This window comes from Eleginops maclovinus, chromosome 16 (genome assembly GCF_036324505.1).
Source record: "Eleginops maclovinus isolate JMC-PN-2008 ecotype Puerto Natales chromosome 16, JC_Emac_rtc_rv5, whole genome shotgun sequence".
Taxonomy (NCBI): domain Eukaryota; kingdom Metazoa; phylum Chordata; class Actinopteri; order Perciformes; family Eleginopidae; genus Eleginops; species Eleginops maclovinus.
Genome location: NC_086364.1, coordinates 12,309,115 through 12,331,628, shown reverse-complemented (window position 1 = coordinate 12,331,628; position 22,514 = coordinate 12,309,115). Strand labels below are relative to the sequence as shown.

At 40.8% G+C, this 22,514-nt stretch overlaps 1 protein-coding gene across 2 annotated transcripts in view; it reads left to right on the top strand.

Annotated features, from left to right (window-relative positions):
* The window catches only part of olfm2a (olfactomedin 2a), a 49,748-nt gene that overhangs the window by 2,482 nt on the left and 24,752 nt on the right, over positions 1-22,514 (top strand). The window contains exon 1 of one of the 2 annotated variants that reach the window (XM_063904006.1): positions 17,642-18,024. The exons of the other annotated variant lie outside the window; for it this stretch is intronic. Within the exon in view, the coding sequence (XP_063760076.1) occupies positions 17,881-18,024 (144 nt within the window). The 5' untranslated portion in view covers positions 17,642-17,880. Of the gene's footprint in view, positions 1-17,641; positions 18,025-22,514 lie in introns of those variants that run through there. 2 annotated transcript variants of the gene reach the window in all.

The window sequence follows — 22,514 nt, the reverse complement described above, 5'->3', positions numbered from 1 at the left end:
GATATGCGTGTATGTGTGTTCTTGAATTTGGAAGTAATGGATTTACTATACACATATACTGATGCACAGCCTAATTTATCTTGCTCCATTTAGTGTTCAAAGATGGGATTAAATATGGCCGATTACTAACGTGAACAATGAAATTACTGGATATTTTGTTCATGTTTTAAACACAAACATAGGAAAATCACAACACAATTCGGTGTGAAACATTACTTTTATCACAATCAAAGCAACTGAATATGGTTGGTGACAGCTGCCCTTAAACCTCAAGAATAAATATAACTTCTTTGTTAAAAACAAAGGCTTTGAATGAAATAAATCACATCGTGTTGTAGCTAGAAGAATGCTTTCAAATCACAAAGCTGTGTGTTGCACTAATATTCCTGTCCAACTGACAAAGTGATTTAAAAAGCTTGCTGGAGCCTGAATGAGATGTGAGGTCATACTTTCCAAGGGGACCCAAGATTTCTTTGTTTTGTTTTCTGAAGCTGCCCAGTTTCTGTTAACGGAAGATTGCTTAATGTTTTTTGAAAGATTTTCAATCAGGTTTGGAGGCATAGTAACCGCGTTGTTATCCAACTAAAGTAAGGGGGTGCCAGAGGAATACAGCTTTTGGTTTAGGATGTCTGGTCTTGAAGACTCCCAACATGGTTGAAGGTGATGGAAATGAACACTTGCTTTAGTTTGGCTGTACAACATCAAATGAAATGGGGGAGAATACTTGATTGTCATTCTCAAAGTCTTTTCAGAGTCAGAACACTATGTGAGCAATTGGCAACATTTTCCAGTAATAAACTTGATCCTTTCTCTCAACAGGGATCACAATAAACAATCAGTTTGAACAAGCCACTATTTAGGACCTTATTAAGCTGTGTTTACTCATTCCAGATTGGTGTGATGATTAGACCACAACAGCACCCAGCCAAATTATAGCTAAAAAGCAAGCACTGCAAAGGAGCAGGCTCTTGTAAATCACAACTAAAACACTAAAACATCATTTGGCTCAAACATTAAATTGAATGAATTATACAGTACTTATTGCTGTAATATAAGTGTCAATGATTGAGATGGTTTTATTGACCCAAATAAAACAGCGGTTATATGCTGCTATTTTGAGAAGACTTTCTTAGCTGTGTATCAGTATTATTGATAAACCTCACATACAGTATATTAGGTCTCATTCCATATATAAAAAGGAAGTTACATGATAATACTATTTACAGTGTCTATGCATGTGAGGACAGCAAAAAGCCAGACCTCTGTTCAGTCAGAGCCAGGCTGGACAAACAGCTGGTTGGATAATGTCCAAGCAAGATGGCTTTAAACAGACTGTCAACTTGGCAGTGACCCTTTTAGCCAAGATCTATTTTCCTGGTTACAGTCCAATGAGAGCAAAGCAGCATGATCATAATAAAAGGCACTCCCCCAGACATGACTATAATCACGCCACTTTTGGTTCATTTCTGTCCTTGTCTCTGTGCCAAAAACCTATTAAACATCAGTCTTACCGAAAACATTTAAACTTGTCAAAACCTGTAAAAAAATGTCCCCCAATCTTTTTTTGACTACCTGTTAAAAGCTTTGATAAATATGAAAGAATGAATCTGTGCCGGTGGATGACAGTCAAAGAGGAACAGAGATGTGAGTGTATGTTTCCCGGGAGGAATGACACTAGGTAGCAGGCTGGACAGAATGTGCTCTGCCAAGCAGCCGCCTAACCTCCACCAAGAAAATCAAACAAATGAAAATCAGCAAGAGCAGGGGTGTAAATCTGCCAGTGAGAGGCAAAGACACACACTCAACTATAAAAAACACCTTGCTATGCTGTGACAGAACCAGCATTTGTCTAAATGACTTACACTACATGACCACACGCAATCCCTTGGAAGGTCAATCTTCAACACATGGATCGAACTTTAAAACTAAAACAAGGACATTATGTATTTAGCATGCAGATTAGACAGAATTTGTATTTTCTCATATAATAATGTTAACATTCAAGTACACTAGTGGGGCTAAAGGACGAGCCACACATTCATGTCAATAATATGTAAGTTTAGTATAGTTTGCCCTGTAAAAAAGGATAATCGACATAACCAAATTATTGCTGCCTGTCAGTCACTAACAATCATGTCGAGCTCAATGTGGGTGAGTAAGTGAGCAAGTTGGTTTTGATGAGCCACTATGCCTGCATCCACCTTCATGCACTCCCCGTAAATATACAAAGGTGCTTCACAATCAGCCTCAGATAATGAGGTTGCATTATGTTTGATTCAGTGCTGCTTGAAGAGATTGAACAGTATGTGCTTGTGTCATGACTGATTAGGGCAGTGCTCGAATCAGTGCACGATAATACTACCACATTGTGTGAGTCTTATCACTGTAAAGAGATCTGTGTCATAAAGAGATGCTGCTTAAGAAAGGCTGGAGCACAGAGAGCTATTGAGCCTTTGTTCTGTCCGCTGTTCACTCCCACATCTTAATGTTTGATGTGCTTTCATGTTGCCAACTGCTTTATCATCAGAGACGCCTGTGTGTGTGTGTGTGTGTGTGTGTGTGTGTGTGTGTGTGTGTGTGTGTGTGTGTGTGTGTGTGTGTGTGTGTGTGTGTGTGTGTGTGTAATTGTGAGGAATCATCTGCCCTCTGATAATTTGGTCCTCAAAGGGTTAGACAATTATCACTGAGGTAGCACCTTCTTTACTGAATGACTAGCTTAAAGTAAGGATATGTATGTACACGTGTTGTGTGTTGGTGGTGAGGATTTAGAGCAATAAATGCTGGAAAATCTCTAAGTACAGCATGTGTGTTGATAAAAGAAGAGGTGGTTAGGAGGATGTGTGTTTTTTTAATGGACAGTGAGGTTTGTGTGCCTGTTGAAGTGCTTAGCTTTTTAATGATGTTGACCGTTTCGTGGTCAGTTTTATAAATGTGGTGTGTTCATGACTCACACAGGGGTGGTATTAGCGTGCGATGATGGTGGCAGTGAGCTTTTTAGCGAATGCAGCCGTGGTTGAAATGGGTGACTGATTTTACTACTCCAGTGCCTTAGATGAGGCGCAAAAGGCAGGTAGCGGTCAGCAGTCTAATTGGTTAACAGATGGAAGGCAGGGTAGGGAAGCATGTGAGGTCAGTGACCTGACTCAGACGGACACTGTGTCCCCGCCATGGTCGGGCCCCTGAGCTATAGAGGGTGTGGCAGTATGGCATTACCTTTCCAGCTGGAATCCCCTTCTCCATATGGGTACATTCTGTATGAAACTATGCATTGACCGATCTGACCCGAAACAAACTGTGATCTTATATTCATACTACATCAGAGAAATGTAGTGATATTAAATCCAAATCATGATATCAGATTATTGTCTTAGATGTTGGATTTTGTAATAAAGCCTAAAGTGTTGTGTTTTCCCAGTTTTAGAGGATGCATTATTTTAAAGTGATGTAATTTTCTAAACTTTCTAGACTGTTGTAGCTGTTTTATTCTTGGTCTTACCTATTCTTTCCAAGAACCAATAGACAACTTAATGGCTTGTACGTTTTGGATTTGGCTTTGTAATTGTTCAGCACATTATCCTATATGAATACTATCCGGCTTTGTTTTTGAAACCATGAAAGTAGATGAATATTGCAAGTACATTAGAACACAGGGGACACACGCTTCAAACTGGGATTGTCAAAGTCAGATATAAAAGTCTGGTACCCTTGGTATTTAGTCCATGTTTTAAATGACCAACTACTCATTCAGAGTTACGGACTGACCATTACATATGCTCTGGGGTTCTGTGGGCTCTAAATGACCTCTGTTGCTGCTTTCTGTCTTGTTGAAAACCCAGCGGCTGCTGTACTAAAATGACAATAAGCAATCCCATGGACTGAGCTGGCTGACTCTGTTCTGCTCGTAATCGTCATTAAAAAGGTCTTAAAAGTCTTTTGGGAACTGGATACAGTTCTCATTTATACAGACAGGGTTAACCTGGCAGCTTACCAGCATCTAGCTGTACACTCAGGGACTGATTACTTTTATACATGCAGGAGGAAAGAAAAGTAGATGACATGTGTCCTCTGAGCCTGTAGTGTCCCTTTCCGACCCAAATTCTTTCTTCCAGACAATTTCTGATGCGCAACTATTTTCTCAAAATATTCAGTGTGCCCATAAAATATATAGGAAGTTATTTGTATGGTTGCTGTCAACAGAGTATGGAAGGATCAGCTTGACTGGTGGGATGAATATCATCCCTATATCGCATTCTCTCCTCCACTTTCTCTCTTTCCTTCTGTGTGAGTGTGCTCGAGGGTGCAGGACTCCCAGAGGTTTATGTCTGTGACTCTAAGCAAGAGTGACATTTCTCTGACAACACCCAGAACAGGCACACGCATGCACACGCACACGCACTAGAACACGCACAGCTCTCTTTCACACACATTGTTACCATCTCCTTTTCTCTCTCCTCTTTGCTCTGTAGTTCACAAACATGTCAGGAATGGGATCCACAGCCAACAAAAAGCAAAGCAACGCATTGAATCGACACCGTCATAAATATGGCTGGGCCAGTTGCAGGTTATAGTATGAGTGACAGATGCCAATTAGAGCACCGACACGGTTCATCAACTGGTCAATGCCGGACAGACAGCCACCAGTAATAAAGGCAACTACATACGTTACCCTAGTAATTGCCACCGTGGGACTCACCCAATGATTTTTTTTGGGGTCCATCTGCTCTTTTTTTGCATTGCAGTAGGCACCTTCTGACCAGTTTTCTGTACGACCTTGCTTTCCCCTGCTCGATGAATCTTTTATGAGCCTGGCAATGTGGGTTTCTGTGTAGAAGATTGGAATATAAATATGGCTGTTGCGCCTAGAGCTCCTCTTCCCGCTCTGATACAAAAGCTTTCATAAGACTGAGCAGATTGGGCAAGTTGCTATGAACGGTGCTCTTCACATCTCTTTGCTTTTATCGGGAGACACACATCACATATCAGAGAGTGTTATGCATTATCAAACACCCAATATAGATTCTGCTTCCACCTGCATGCCCGGACAACCCACCACACTCCAGGGAAATCTTGTTTTCTATTAAAAAAAAAAGGTTTGTTTTTTTTATAGTCGGCATAGTTCTCTCTTCTGAAGCCCAAGTTCATTAAAGATAGAACACATTTAGGTTATGGGGAGCTGTAGCATCACCTGACATGGACTCAGAGGTGAGGTAAGAGTAAATCTTGGTTGAACTTCTCAGACTGTACTACGCTTCTTTTCTATAACTACCACAATCTCTTTTATCAGTTTTTCTCTACTCTGTCTCCCTCTCCTCCTATTTCACATGATCCTCTCTGCATTGCCATGTGTGAGTGTGACAGCATTGACTCCCATGCTGAAAGCTAACTCAATTGCAGGGCTTTCATTTTGGGGAATGAAGGATGAGAGCTATACGCCGCAGCAGAAGCGGATGGAAAGAGGAACCATTTAATCGATGTGTTTTCCGCGTGGCACTGTCACAGCCACTCAGTAGGGCCATTGATGAGGGAGGCTCTCTCCAACTGCACCAAGGCTTAAAGGCTCCAGTCAGGGAGGCGTGGGAGCCCAGCAGCCACCAGACACTGCTGCATATCAAGCAGGCTGGCAGAGCTGCTCTCTGCAGCCCCACGGTGTGCAAGGTAGAGAGGTCCTTTGATAAAGACACTACATGTAGGAGAGAGAAGATAACAAGATGCTCCAGCGGAAGGAACACCAGCTTACATTATTATGCTGCCTGATTCTGAACCCCCACCCCCCCCTCCCGGATTTGTCCAAGTCTTCAAAACACACAAAGACACATGAATGTGTAACGCTGGATGTTCACACCACATCTGGAAGTAGAAGTCACAAGTACAAAACTTAGTGTGTATTATATTAAATAATAACATGGGTATGTGTAGAACTGATGACATCAATCGAAATATATTTAATGTAGATTTGATGGATCACACAAAATTGGAGAAAAATGATGTAACATCCACATTTTTCAATTCATCTATCATAGATCAGAAGGCTCAAATTGAGGTAAGCATACTAATGGAAAGGAAGTTTTCTCATGAGTGAGCATTTGGTTTTTCCATCAGGGCCATGAATCCGTAGCTCATAATGATGATCCTTTTGATTATTTACAGAGTATACAAACAAAATATGCTTTTTAAACAATGGCCTTGAGCTTGCCCAGAGTTCTCTGTCTGCAAAATGTTCAACTTTTTTTTCTTAATAACCCACAACCTCAGATGAACAAAGACAGCCCTCTAAAAAACAACAACATGTATTTCTTCTTTACTCTAAATAAAATCTCCACTCCCTCAGTGATACTTTTGGCAACGGGTTTGCATATGTGCTTTCAGATTACGTTAATGTGCAGCATTAAGTAGAGCCTTGATGTGCATTAATTCATAATTAAACACCAGCATATAAAGGTACATATCATTTAGCAACACACACACATACCTGTATAACACACACATGTAGCCAGATGCTGTTAAATGAAGATGCTTTGGTGATCAGGGTTAGTAAAGAGTGAGAGGATGTGGACTGGGTTTGAGTAAGTGCCCACTGGACTAACTGAGCAGGGTAGCATGGTTGTAAAGTGAGACTGCAGGAGAGAAAGTGAGAGAGATAGAGAAAGAAAGAGTAAGAGATAGAGATAGAGAGAGGAAAAGAAAAAGTGGAGTTGCTGGAAATGAAAATTGGAGATTGCAGGCAGGGATAGAGGGGGAAAACAGACAGAGTGCCTTCCGACTGTGCCTGTCGAATGTGCCTGCAGGGTTATTATCTCTCCCATCCTAACCAAAAGGAGAATAATAATTAGAGGCCTATCGCTCCGTCACTATGAGTTTTTTCCGCTCACTGGCACTGACACTCCTTGCAGATCGTCTTTAATTATCTCCACATCGCTTAATCAATACGGCAGTGACCGTGACAAAACAATGGCATGTGCATCCTGTCGCTCGGGCAAGAGAGACACAGGAAGCAGCAGGAAGAAGAAGAAAAGATGAAGTGTCGACAGACGAGACGAGAGACAAAAATAATGTAGAGTGGCATTTCTGTGGGGAGGCGGGAGAGCAACGTCATGCTCTGATAAAAACCTGCTCTCATGATGATTAGAGTCTGCACTTGTTTACACTATTTAGTTTGTGTGCATGCAGATGTGTGGCAAGAAGTATATTTTTGCATCTGCGCCACGAGATGAGGAAAGAAAGCAGGTTGCAGTATCGGCTGAGCTCAGGGAACATCCCTCTCTTATAATGTCACACTATACTAAGGGATGTAATGTTGTAATCTTCGTTACTTTCTCGAGCAGCAGAGCCGACTGCTTCAGCCACACTAATGGTGGTGTGATGAATAGGTATTCAGAAGAGGTCTCTCTCTTTAAGCCTTAGTGCCTCAGGATAGTGGCCCTCTCAGGCTCTCTTCTATTAGTCCTCTCAGTGTAAGTAACAGCAAGCCTGGAGCCTTTGCAGGGATCTTGAGAAGAGTACTTCTCACTTTTTAGGCACATTTTTCTACTTGGTACTGTATGTTCTTTATCAATATCTGCAGCTGCCATGCTTAAATCTCTGTTGGTCTTATCCAAACATTCATGACAAGAATATTTAATGGGAACAGTGGAATTGTTTAAAATATGGATTAAGTGAGGCCAAATGTTGATTCTAGAAAGTTCAACTAAATTGAGAACAACAAGACAAAGCAAATTGTCAGATTATATTTGAATGCAAACGAAAAGAGTGAGTCCTCCATATATTTGCCTTGCATGGGTGTCAATACAATTTTAATTAGTGATTCTGTGTGTTGCAGAAACAAGTTACCCTATCCAGATCATTATTACAAGGTATTTCTATCACCCTTATCTCAAATCTTATAGGTTTAATCACAGGCAACCAGGCAATAATCAATAATGATATGTCCCAAAAGGAGTTAGCATTGAAGTCGCTGACTGCCATGTCTTAAAGACACCGAATGAAAATATTTATGTTAATGATTAGCAGAGGATGTGTGTCCTTAAGGGAAAAATTCTCTCTCTCTCTCTCTCTCTCTCTCCCCCTCTCTCTCTCTGCATAAAATATTAATGCAAGGGATGGCCTTTCTGATATCATATCTCCCAGGCTGCACTCACAAATATCATCATTAAGCTCCATAGATCTGCGTCGTGCTCAGAATGTAGAGCACGCTGCACAACATCCTGCATCAACTGGAATCCTGCACACTCTGTTTGTAGAAATCTATAGCATCTGTTTGTCTCTTTATAAAAAACATACACTCACACATTATCAAGCACACTCTCCCCACAATGTAATTCACATTTCAGGATGAGACTCAATTGAGTTGGTTATGCAGGACATGCCACTACATTCACCATACAGTTTATTGCTTTGTACCATGGCATCTGTTTTCTGAATGATCCAGCCTGATGATCCAATGTAACCCCTGTGGTGAAGCACCAGCCTCTATGACCATTAGGGCCTCCCACCAATATCTTCCCACTCACAATACATCTCATCTCACACTCGGCTAACTCCACAGAATATTACCCTTTGTAATTTTCAACATATGGTCCTTTCATTGCGGCTGTGTAGACTCGTTTTCTCAAGTTTGTTGATTTTTTCCTGTCTGTTTGTTTGTTTAATCACTGAGCGGATCAGTGGATCAGTGGATTTCGACAAAACATCCAAGATTTGTGCAGATTACATGGTCATGTTGACGGGGTGAGGCACACGAGTCAGGCTAACACAAGACTGTTTATTCATACTAATAAGTATCTCTATTCTTTCCACCGGCGAGGCAAAACTCCATAAGAGCAAAAAGTGAGATGCTAATTTGTTTATCTAGAGGTTTCTCCTAACCAGTTTTGCCCATAACCCCATATGGCTTTAAATGTAATATTCAGTTAGGGGCTGTTTTGTGATTTTTCTCCACTGCACACTGTGCCTGTGTTGGACTAGTAATGTGTCCTTAATTAAATGTTAGAGCTTCTCTGAGCATTAATGACCTGAAGACAAAGGATACAAATGAGGCTCTAGTGTGGGCTCTGACAAAGGAGCTGGACACAAGACTGCAGGGCTGTCTCATCATTACTAATATACAGCTATAGCTGATGGGCTCTGGTCATTGTTTGATCCTTACTATCTACAGCACAGAGCACTACTCTAACATTTTATTTCAGAATTGGCTGCTGCAAAACCTCAGTCAAGCAGACGGTAATTGGCAGGATCGCACCACTCCTCTCTGGTCCTGTTAGTTTCACTGTTGCAGACGTGGCAGAAAACAGACAAGATGTAAATTCATCACCTAAGGGAGTTTAAAATGCATCACCCATCCTTTTCTCTCTTTATCGGTCTCTTCAACTGCCGCTCCCTCTCTTTCTGCCTCCCCTTAACATCACAGTCTTGTCTTTTACCCTTTTCTATCTCCTGTGCTTTTCTTTTGCATATTGTAGGGTTAGCCAATCATGGTGATACCTTCACTCTGTGACTGGGTGATTTGTAAACAATGACTCAGACACAGACCTAATGAGAACACGCAGACAGACCCTTTATCCCCTGTTCATCTCTTTACTCATCTAACAAGGTGCTAGTTGCACGGCATCTACAGTAAGATCAGATCTCAGCTCTTCTGTGCGTATAGATAAATATGTCATTTACGCAACAAGGCACTTTGCCAGTGCAGTAATGAGACAAAGGAATGACATTAGACTACGGCAGCAACAGCAATATTTTGTATAAAGGTCATATGCAGCTTTGTAAATATTAGCAAAAGTAAGTAGCTATCGGAAGAAAAAATTAAGTCAGAGCTAGTGCTGGGCGGTATACCATATCATACCCATTACCGTGAACTTTATACCGTATTATATGCATTTTTTCATATACTTCAGTACCGTTGAAAAAGTGGCGAAGTTTCTATATTAAGGGATAATAGTGCAGTGCCAGCCAAGATGCACTAGTTGTATTTGTTTAAATACTTGAATATTATCTGTGTAGTATACCTTGGCTTGATTTATTAAGTCTTTAAGTTGCACTTAATTTTTTTTAAGGTCAATCATTAATCATAAAACAAGTATTTAAATGTGTATTCTGCAGTTTCAGGGAAGGGACATTTTTATATTTTCAAACAGTGCTTTTGTTGTTGTTATGTGGTATATGGTTGACATCTTGCAGTTGTTTGTTGAATACCGTGATCCCGTTATAATTTGGAAAAATTCCATGATATGTGTTTTTTGTCATACTGCCCAGTCCTAGGAAGTAACCATCTCAACGAAAGAAACTAAATTATCCTGGGTGACTATTTAAAAAAGCACTGGTTTCCTTGATTTGGTTTGATTTATCGAAGCAAAAGCGTTAAAATAAATAAATCATATACTCTGACAAATACATATTCATTTAAACAAACGCAGAGGAAAAGACAAAGTAAAAAAAACTAAACATATTCCTCTTTGTTGTACAGGTCACAGATGACTATATCAACAGGTGTCACACAAACAAACACATACTGTATGCTGTACATGTATTTTGTTTTACATTTCTAAATCAGAATCTCATTTTGGTCAATTTACCATTTCCCAAATATTATAACCATATGACAGGACTGGTTTGACTTTATCTTTACTGGAAGTCTATTGCCCTCTACCACCGGCATGAAAGGAAAGGTATTTTGCAGAGAATGTGTCTTTAATTGACTTGGCACAATGTTTGTCGCCCTGCCTCAGAATATGTTCACGAGAGTCCCTATAGCTACCTTTATGCCAGGCTTTAGCTTCTCAAATTGTTGTCAGTAATTACTCCATTTATTGAAATAGCTTTCCCTATGCAGCAGTGAGAATGTTTGACTAGCTGGTGGGATAAAAGGTCAGAATGGAGTACAGGCTTTCTGCTATTGGATTCAAAACAGGATTGGTTTGGAGGGAGATTTGTAATCAGGTCATGTAGCCACAAAATGATCATAGTAGTTGCGTGTGTGAATGCATATCTGCATATGGGCGAGTGACTCTTTGTGTGTGGGCTATTCAACTGGGCACATTTGCCACAGGAAATGCTGCTCTGAGTCTTATTCAGCTGGTCCTGTTGGCATGGGAAGGAACAGAACAGTGGATACAGCCATGCTGCGCTACAGAATGCATGACAGCTGATTGCTACATGTAGTTGGTGTTTGAGCAGGGCTTTTCTTTAGCAAGCATCAAGCAAAATGTGATGCCCTGCTTGTCCCTGATTGAGCCATCTGACATTCAACGATTTACTGTTCAGACATACCAAATACCTTACAAATAATAATGCATATAATCCCCCATGGACTGTGGAGATAGTAATCAAGGGAGCAATCAGGGGCAATCAATCTGTCTATGAATAACATTGAAATGCATGTTCCAGCAATATATTCATAAAGCTTCTAAGAAGAGGTACACCAAACTAGGTTTCTCCAATTCAATGTTGGCTTGATCAAAATGAGTAAATATGTTTGCAACTCAGCCGGTTCAATTGTTATCAATTTTTATAATTTAAGTTATCATTACAAATGTAGTCTTTGGGCACACAAAGGTTTGAAATGCTGTTTGACTGGCTGCTAGATTTTAAGTAAACAGAGACATGTTGAAGACATGTTGTTCCGGGTTAAAATATTTGCTTCAAAATCTAAATTTAAAAAACCCAACATAATCATACTCCGTCAAACATATATAGTTATGAAAAAATTATTTCAATTCACTGTAGTTGGAGACAGTTTTCAGAAACAAACTGCGAACAGCGTAGGTTAAGAGGCCTGCTATGAGTCTCTGGGTACAGCCGAATTGTTAAAAAATCAGTTCCTATCGTCTATTCCTATCTACTATCCCTTGATCTTTGCGTGAAATGTCACGGGTTTAAGGAATAGTAGATAGGAGAATTCAAAAAGACTTAGGAAAAGAGACTGCGGTGCTTTGAGAATCCGACTGCACTATCCAACGTATTTATGATGCGCCAGCAGACGTTATTAACATTCATCTGCTGTGGGAAAGTAGTTCTCTGTAAAGCGGATGACTGAAAGTGCACCTACTTTGCGCTCTGCTCTGATGGTGTTGTTTTATGCTTTATGAACGTGGACAACAGTGAGACATATATTCTTCATTACCAAGGTTGGAATTGAAATACAGAAGGAAAGTGAAACTGATGATTTTCACCATCCGGCTTAATACGTGTGGACCACACGTATTAATCCACATGAATCCCAATTGTATGATTATATGAAAATATTTTAAAATAAATACAAATGTGTTTATAATAAACTAGTTATGCCTTAACCTATCACTTTGTATATCACTTTATTTGATCATTTCAATTAAAAAGTAACGTTCATATTTCTCCGTTTGATTAATAAAAGTGTTGAACGTTCAAAATAAAGCACTTTAGTAAGTTACGTTATAAGTTTTAAATTGCTTAATAAGCACTTTCATGTAAATTTCATGAAATGCATTTCTCGGTCAAGATCAACAGCATTTTCTCCTTTCCTGTCGTAAAGGAAGGTCCACTGTTTCCTAAATTAAAGGAGGTTATAAAGGAAGTTTCTAAGCTCCTTTCCTATCATCTAGAGAATTCGAACAGCTCTTATCATGGCTGCCACTTGGGTACTTCCGGGTCATTTCACTCCGTTAGGAACCTTCCTAAACTAAACTGACTATATTTGACCGCAACCTCTATCTCAGATCTGCAGTCTTGCCTTAATATATTACAAATGCGTCTCATTCTTTTCAGTGTGGGTTCATTAGATAGGCTCTACTGTAAAGACAATGGAAGGCCATAGGATATTGAAGGTGTGTTACAGTCGATACGGCCAGGCAGACACACTTACGATATTGATTTTCTTTCTCATGTGCTCCAACTGGAAGGACAGAATCTCTCCTGCTAACATTATTCTAGTTAAACACCATCGGGCTGAGCCTCTGTTTTGCTATTTTTCTACAGTAGTGACTGATTTACTGTATACTGCGTGCATGTTACAGATCTACCAAGACTCTCAAACATCACTTAGGCAACCACCATTAGAGGCTATTGTAGACATTTCACAGCTCAGTGGAGAGAAAGCGTGGCTCATGCAAGTGGTCACAAACAAAGAGAGGCATTGACGCATACAAACAAATCTATGCATGCATACGTAAACACATACACACAGTTATGAACACACTTATTGTCTTTACCAGATAATTGTGCCAGATCAAGTTGAACATGCAAGGTTATCGACTCCCATGTGAGGTCTTCATGCAAGCCACATTTATGATGCCATGAGTCATATAATGTCTCCTTTCTCTGTGGTCAGAGTGGGACAGAGTTTCTACTTTATTTGTGGTGAACTCTCTCTGCTTAAATTATTGAACATATTCTACTCGATTTGATGTGTTCTCTGCACTTAATGCATGCAGGGGTCGATGCATGTGTGCTCTATAATCCTCCTGTGGTCTCAGTCGCTACTATAAAATGTAAGAGCCCAGAAGAGTTTCCTTAATCAAAAGCCCACAGGAGCTGTTAATAGATTAAACACTCCATGTTGAATGCACACCACTGTGTCTGCCTGCGTAGACCCTGGGGTACAGCCTATTTATGCCATTTAAATAGTTTCCATGGTAATGAGGTCACACTTTGTTTAAGCTGATTTTGATCTTAATATATTAAGAAGGCAGTGGGCCTCCATGTCCATCATCTAATTAATGAATTATGACTCAGAAAAATAGCCAGTTTTCTTAGAGCCGTATGACTCCAGCATCTCTCAGAGCTCAGGCGGGGGTTTGTGTGTGGCCTCGCTGCCTCAGTCAAAACAGGTCTGCATCAATGTTAAGGAGGTCTGTGTAATTAGCTGAGGTGTCATTTCTTCCTGTGTTTCCGCTATGTTATTGTAGTGTTTGGTGCTTTCTGCTCCACAGTTTTGTTGTTATCTCACCCAGAGTTTGTCCCTATGACCTCAGGCTTTATAGCACTCTACTGCCATCCATGGGTGTGCACAAATGCTGCCATTTGTGCGGTTGGTGGCCATTTTCACCATTTGAACTGATTAAAAATGCCCTTTATATAGCAAGCCCTCAGGATAAGAGCAGAGTGTTTTTTTTAGATGTTTATTATTAAACACAAAATCATGTTTGCATGTCTATGTGGAGGCTCTTAAAGGTTGCACAACATGTGTGCATGCAGACAGTGTTGTTTCTACAGTATGAAGTGCAAATCTGAGTCCACGCATGCAACAAGACAGCTATAAACACCACTGAATGTGCATGAGCTCCAGACAGAAATAGTAGGCGCTAAGACACATGGGTAAAGGAGAAACACATGATGCGATGCCACTTGTATTAATGCCGGAGGGGCCAGGAGAGACAACAAAGAGAGGCAGAGAGTGAGAGGAGTTAAAGGCTAAATAAAATTCATGAGAAGGAGAACAAAGGAGAGCAGAGAATTGAAGATAAAAAGCAGTGAAAATGAGGCTGGACAATTATTATGGAGGAAAATATGAGAAATGGCTGTGAAAATTAAACAAAAAGAATTAAATTATTACAGGTTAAAAGGCTGATTTCCTCTCGAGCTAATATTTAATGAAAGCTTGTTCTGCCAACAGACTTCGTGATTAGATAGTTGATTGGCAGAGCATGGATTTCTTTGCAGTGTGGCAGATTGTCCTCATGACACTCATTATTGCCTTCCTTTATTTGGTCCATCATTTTACAAAAGATGGCATCTGACCTGCACTCTGTGACAAGAATTTAAAGTTTGAAAGAGTTCAGGTGCACTCCACCTTACACAAGTAAAGTGAGTAAGTTATTAACAATGGCCTTGAACAAAAATACCCTGAAATAGGAGAAAAGGATATGAAAAACCTGTGAGAGAGGATATGTTTTGCAGGAGTCTGATGGCAGCCTCGATGGTTTCAGTTCATTTACATTTAGCAGGCGCAGCATTCATATACAGTATGTTTTTGGCACAAATGAAAGAAAGAAAAATTAAAAAGGGAAAAGCATTGTCATCAGAATGGAAACAATAGTGTCTAGACAGTTATTATAAAATCAGAATGCAAGCTGATGAAAAGAGAGAATAAAGAGGGGACACATTTTTAAGGTTTTATTTTGATTTGGTTATTATCTACTTTCGAATATACAAGTTTTAATCAAAAGTGAATGTATTTTAGTACATGTATGATAAACACCCTATTGTAATCTCATAGAAATATTAGAGTACTACTATAAAGAGTACTACTAATACTATTATATTCAGATATCACAGACTATGTTGCAGCAGCTCATGTCAAATTTGAGAAACTAGAAAACTACCTGAGAATATGTTGAATCTGATCATGATCATTATAATTTGAACACTAGGCAGGGGCATAGGAGTTTATTATTTCAAATTGGGTCCTCACTAGTTTAAAGCAATATCTGTATATGTAGTGTTTACTCTGTAAGGCATTACTCAGAACATATATGGTCCTCATAATGTACATATTAAGGCAAATGAAGGAACATTTAAGAAATCAATGTGGCCATGTACTTCTACCTGCTGTGAAATATCCTACTTCTTGCACAGTGGCCATCGTCAGAAGCAGGAGCTTGGATATTTAATAAATAAAACAAAGGTAAAGGACACCCATCCATGTTTAAGTCTTTGCTGCCACCAAGTGAACGTCACCATTACTGCATTCTCTTTAGACAGTACATTGAACTGAATGTTTAGTACGGTAGATTACAAACACAGCTTTTTTCACGTCTCAGAATTCTTGCAAGCATATTCCCTTGAATATGTAAACATAGTTAATGATAAATGTTATTATCACATTGGTTTGATTAGTTATAGTAATTTGCCTGTAGACAAATCAGAGACAAACTATTTCGATAAAAACTCAAACCTCTGTGATGTAATCAGATTATATCTCTTGGCTTCAGTCCATTTCCCGCATTCCCCTGATTGGCAGCAGTGTGTTTGCGACACTATAATGCATTGTACCTTTCTCTCAAATCTCTGAGAGACATGGGACACTGTGATTCTAAACAGCAATGCCATGCACTGCCTCACAAATCCTTGACACATTCACATGAAGTGACAACTACCTGACACCAGTTTCAATATTGCACAACAGCATGATAGGCACTGGCCCCCTCTCTGGCTGTGTAAGGCAGAGTACTGGCTGCAATCCCACTGGTAACCACACAGGGTCAGTCTTGCTGCACAAATAGAGGTGCAGACACATGAGGGAGCCCGCAGGTGAACTGAGGAGGGATGAATTATTTTTGGATGGGACTGAGAAAGCTGTCTCTTCTCATATCACTTCACAGTATGGCCCACACAGCGGAAGCCATATCACTCACCCAATGTGACTGCTCGGGGAAGGGAGCCCATCCATGGCTGACAAACTGAATAAGTCAGCAGACCAGGAAGTCGACAGAAAGGAAGATGACCTGGCCGTTTTGTCTGAGTGGGCCACTCTGTCATCGTTATTCATGGTTGTTTAGGGCATAATATGAGACCGCCAGTGGCCCAGAATATTGCAGGAAATTGTGGCAAGAAGAGACTTCAAGCTTTAAGCGGAAATGTGAGACACTATCCAGGTCCAATACATACTCTACATCCAAAAGCATTGATCTAAACACGTCTGAGGTCTGTCCTGAAATAATCTCCAATCAAGCTTGAGGCAAAGACCCTTAGATGATACTACATCCAAATGGCAGTAAAGCAATTGGTATGATATCTGACACTGGCTTACCTGCTGTGATTGTGCTGAGAGTTTAAACCATTTGGATTACAGCAATACAACAATGGTTTAACTGCACCACTTGAAAATAACTTGTAATCCCCCATTATTGAAGCAAAGCATGCTGTAGTAGCCAGGTAAGAAAAAATCCAGGTTTTTTTTCTATTATCAGTTTACATTCAAATTGTTTTGAAAGCTTTAACGTAATCTGTCATTATGTCAATTCAATCATTATCCACATTTGAACTAATGCACTCATTCTTTAGTTTTACAGTTTCAGGCAGTGAATGTCGACAAGACATTGTAACTTAAGATGGTGATATGGTTACGCCCCAGGCAGAGTTGAGATGGTACTGTAGAAGTGGAGGCTACAGGCTGATATGTCATGAAGCAGAATGACGGATGAGCTGTCAGAAGCAGCCGTAGGCAGAGGCACCTAGATCTCTCGCACATAACATTAACACTTTGCTGAATGCCTCCTCTTACATCCCTGGAAAACCTTAAATCTATCGACTTCCTTATTTCTACACCCACTCCTCAATTCAGTAAAGTTAGTTTGGTGAGGACAGTCTTTGGTACACACATGCCAGATAACATAGAACAGAGATCAGCTCTCTGACAGGGTCTCTATCTGATCTCCACACAGCACACAGAAATGTGGAAGTGCACACACACTGAGCTTTGAATCATAAAAGCACAGCCAAATGTCAGAGAAAGAGAAAATAATAGATGCATGCATGCAAAACAGGGCTGGCAAGAACAGAGCATAGGCTGATTGGGAGGGGTTGAGACAGAGAGGCAGCCAACGCACAGCTCTGCATCTTGAGGAAGAGAGTGGAACGGAGAGGGAGGGAGGGAGAGATAACGGGAGAGTGAGGAAGTGAGAGAGAAGGAGGGGGTGAGGCTGAAGCAGTCACTCTGAGGGGAAAGATTCCAGGGTGATGCTGTTGGATGTGAGCTGCTTTCCTCTAACCAGTCTCTGGCTGTGGGTCTGGTAACTGTTCTTCACCAGCTCTGGGGGCTCTGCTGCTCGGGCCGAGGCAGACACTGACTGGCTGCTTGCGTTCCTCGACCGTCTGGAGCAGAGAGGGGTTTGACTGGAGCCGAGGTCCAGGGCAGGGCAGGGTAGGGCTGGCTGTAGGGCTGTTTGTGCCGGGGCCCCACAGGGAGCAAACATGAGCGTTCCCATGCTAAAGATCGGGGCGGTGCTAAGCACCATGGCTATGGTCACCAACTGGATGTCTCAAACTCTGCCCTCTCTTGTTGGACTCAACGGGACAACCGTCTCCAGAGGGGGCACTTCGGAGAGGATTGTCAGTGTGCGTATGACTTACTTTCATTTTTTGCAAGTGTGCACTACATTTTCCATGAATGTTTTTATTGTGAATGTAAGGAAAAAAGACAGTGACACAGCAGAAGACACAGGGTGTTATTGAAACAATGGAAAGATACTTAGATGAGAGTTAGTGTGTGCCTCATGTTTAACTCAAGAAACAGCAGAGGGGTTTCTGAGAGGAGTGATGGATGTGGAACTGTCACAAGAGCTATGATGTTTTAATAAGAGTAAGATGATTGAAGTCGACATGCATGTGTGAGCAATGTTTCAGTCAAACGTGAAAGATGCACATGTTAGTGTGTGAGTCACATTAGGTATAATGATGCAGGATTGTGGGCTAGTGACTGGTGAGAGGCGGAGGACGCAGTGTGGACTGTCGTGGTAAATCATATGTTTTTGCCGGGGTGACGGGAGGTGGAGAGCTGTTCTGAGTGATGTTCAGGCTGATGCCATCTGTCACTGACCTCCAGGGTGGGAACGATGTTCAGATTCAGAGGTGATGGGGAAGACTGATGGGAGGTTGAGACAATGTTACAATTTAAGGTCTTATTTCTCCTCCGTTTGTCCCTAAATCCTACCTTCCTCATATAAAGCCTTTTGTCATTAGAGAGGTCATACAGGTATAGAGGTGGCATCAGATGTTTTTAATAGTTTAAGGTTTTATATTTAATTTTGTTTACACGCCAAGTTTTTCCTGACTGTGACAGTGTCCTAATAGGAGGCAAAACAGACATTACAGTATATCAAGTGGACGAATAATTGAGATATTTTCTGGCTCATCATTGGTTAATGATTGCCTTCACCTCTATCCTTTGGTCTGTTGAAATGATTGAATGAAATGTAACATCCCAAGAGATTTGCAACCATCTGGGTAAAAGTGTGTGTCTGCATGTGTACGTGAACTGCTGTGTATGTGGGTGGGTGTGCTTTTATGTCTAAATATGTACCCAAAGGAAGTTTTGGCATTTTTGTCTCAGGGGTGATATTCCATCTGTTTAAAGAAGAGTTATATAATTTTAAATGGTTTGTTAAAGCATCACTCCCAGCATTATGTCTATTTTTTGTTGCAGTTAGGTGTCAGGTTTATGTTTTCTTGGAGATAAAAGGCATAGTATGCCCTTGTGAAAATGTCAAGCATCTAGCTCCAAATTGTTTTGTATCTTTCCTAGATCTGGCACATAATTTAGCAGGTAAATCTCAGTAAATCATCAAAGTTAAATCATAATTTCAGAATGCAAGGCATGTTTGAATTATTTACAGCTCTAAACTCTATAATCCTATTGAACACCCACCTTTCCCCGGGGTATGGCCTGATTAAGCAATCCACTTATTTTTTATACTTGCTCAGGTCAAGAGGAATAGAATATTTTGCAAAGTTCTTCTTCAGTAAACTTTTATAAGGCTCATGTCTAGAAGCCTTATCATTTGCATTTCAAAAGAGTGGAAACAGCACATTATTATACATAGTCGTGAGTGGCTATTTTCTTTCAGGCAACTCTCATTCACAAGAGAAAAGGAGAAAGGCTGCCATTTGAGATAATTCCATCAATGTTTTATTACAACTGATGAGTCAGTTTGATTGTGCCAGAAAACATTACAGAATACCAGTCTGCTGTGATGGGAATGTCTCCTCTTTGAGACAGGAATAAAACAATGGCAATAAAACTTTAATGTAAAACCTCGCCTCAAAGTCCCGTCCCTATTAATGAGACATTTGCCTGTGATGATCTTAGAAGCAGTCGTGACTCACACAATGTTTAGAACTCTAATCAAAAACAATCTAGCCACGGTTTTGTGACACTGTGATGCTCGTGCGCCAGTGGCCATTGCATGGCTGCTGCCGGTCTCCGCCCTGGCACCAGTGCATGCTGCTTCCAATATTCTCCAAGCTCAGAGCTATTTCCATAGTCTGCTTCACTTGCTTTCTGCACTCGTCTTCTAACCAGCTTTTTCAAGAACACAGCTGACTGAGTTTTTCTGTCCTTTCTGGGATGACTGTGGCACAGAGCACAACCCTGCCTGGAGAGTGCAAAACCATGTTCCTTAATGAGCAGAAGAGACCCAAGAACTCCAACATTTACATAGAATATGTGTTCCTGCACAAGATGGTCAAGCCAAGTCACTCTTGTAGACCTTGTGCACACACAGTTTTTATTTTTGAAATTGTATACTTAGAAATTAAATATGAATCTATCAATACATTTGGCAATTCCCTGGACGGCATACCTATGGCACCCCACTGCTCCTAACACATAGGTCAAATGTGGAATGTACATTTCCCCTCTATGGGACAACTAAGCGTTCCTTCTTCAGTTGTTGTTGAATAAGGAAACCCGTTTAGTCTTTCATCATGTTTTTCAAAGCTGAAATCAAGTCAAGGAAACACCTGAAATTGTGGATACAGTTGCCATGATATTGCTTAATTTGTTTTGCCACATGAAAATCATCACAATGAGAACTTCAATTTTACTAGCAAGCACCTTGAGGAAATTCCTAACCATCCATCTGTAATGCATCACATAACTTAGCATAGTCAGAGAGACGTGCTATCAGGTTAAACACTGATAAGAGTTATCTACTCTACATGTTAAAGTCAGAGTAGAAAATACATTAAGATAGATCATATCTGCTTTGAAGTAATACTAAGACATAAACAACTCAAGGAGTACCTGCTTACTGATTCTTTCTGTGTTTAGGAAAGGATTACTGGGGCATTATGGTTTTCCTTCTGTCCTGTTGTCCTCCCCAATATTTTGAGTCACCAGCTGCCAATGTCATACATAATGTGGTTGTATACCCATAACACCTTTTGTGTGTGTGTGTGTGTGTGTGTGTGTGTGTGTGTGTGTGTGTGTGTGTGTGTGTGTGTGTGTGTGTGTGTGTGTGTGTGTGTGTGTGTGTGTGTGTGTGTGTGTGTGTGTGTGTGTGTGTGTGTTGACTCCCCTTCTGATATCTAAAATAAGAAAGCTTGAGACAGAAGAGTTAGATAATGTATTGCTAGCATCAAAAGGGAGCCGAAAACAACAAATGGCAGTGAACAAACAGCCAGGGCTCACAACCTGATTGGGGTCACCCAGCCTCTGTCTGTCACGATGTACGACTGTAAACTTTATCACGTCCACTGTGCAATCCAATAAAGCAGACTTTTAAAATCGATTCTTGGCCATGGATTTAAGATTAAACACTGCTGCAGAATTTTATTTGAGCACTTTTCTTTTATGTTCATTGTACTGCCTTCAACCAAACTTTATTTGAGGTCAGACCCAGACAGGTGTCCTCTACTGCTTAGTCAATGTGATGTGGTGTGGGGAGCAAGATTCTCAGTGAAAACCAATCTTATAATACATTCTTGAATTGTTTTGATACATGAGCTAATTGCGTGCTAGCTGTGTACAACGCAATATTTATCCCAGACTTTATAGATGGGTTCATTATCAGGCCTTAGCCATGGTTCATTTGGTTCATCTATTATGATAGTGTAATTTCAAGTCAACTGAAATTGTGCCTGACTCATGGTTTCACACCCGTCTGCAAGCCACATTTTCCTCCAGTGAACCACTGACTGTCATCTAACAGTTTAGTGTTCCCTCACACTCTCTCTCACCCTCCTGAATTTAACACCAGCTATCAGCTACAGCTATCCTTCAGTCGACTGGATGCCAGATGTTTTTACACCAGGGCACCTGGCAAGGTACAAGTAGCCTGATCCAAGAGGTATAAAGTTATAGCTCTGTAGTGCTGAGCATTGGTGGTGTAATTTTCTACCACTTCTCCAACAGTACTCAAACTTTGCCCCCCACTTCAAAAAGCACTTGACGGATCTGTCCACCCCACTGTCACCACAAGTGTGATCCGGATTGTTATGAGTGAGCTGCAGATGGAAAGCAGGCAGGACACCACGCAGGAGGGGTGACAGGCATGAGAGTGATGGAGTGGGAGAGAGTACGAGGCAGCAGGGAGAGGGGCATGATGAGTTTATGAGTCATATTATTGACTGGCAACCATGCTGCACTGATTGTGGTAATCGGTTTTCCTTCGGTGCAGGAGAGACTAGGGACCTCACTAGGAGTCTTCATTGAATTTTGTTGTAAAGGCCAGCAGCTGGTCTGTGCATTGAGGATTGACTGATTGTTCATTTGAAGAGCAGGGGGTGTTTGCATGTTTATTTGTACACAGTCGATTACAGCAATATCCAGCAAATTTGAAAAATGACATAAGATTGTTTGGCCATAGATTGCTCTGTGTAGCAGGGACAGATGTTTCTACTGTGCTGGGGACAAGTGTTAGAAAAGTGAATGCCTGGCACAGAATGTAACCCTGCAGAGAGTAAGAGAGGGAGAGAAAGTGTAGATGTAGAATAAGGATAAACAAAGTTGGCATCTTGGGATGGAAACTGAAGAGAAAGGTTATGCCTGTAGCATTCATTATCCTTATCGCCCCTTACTGTATCTCAAAATACTTTTCTCTAAACAA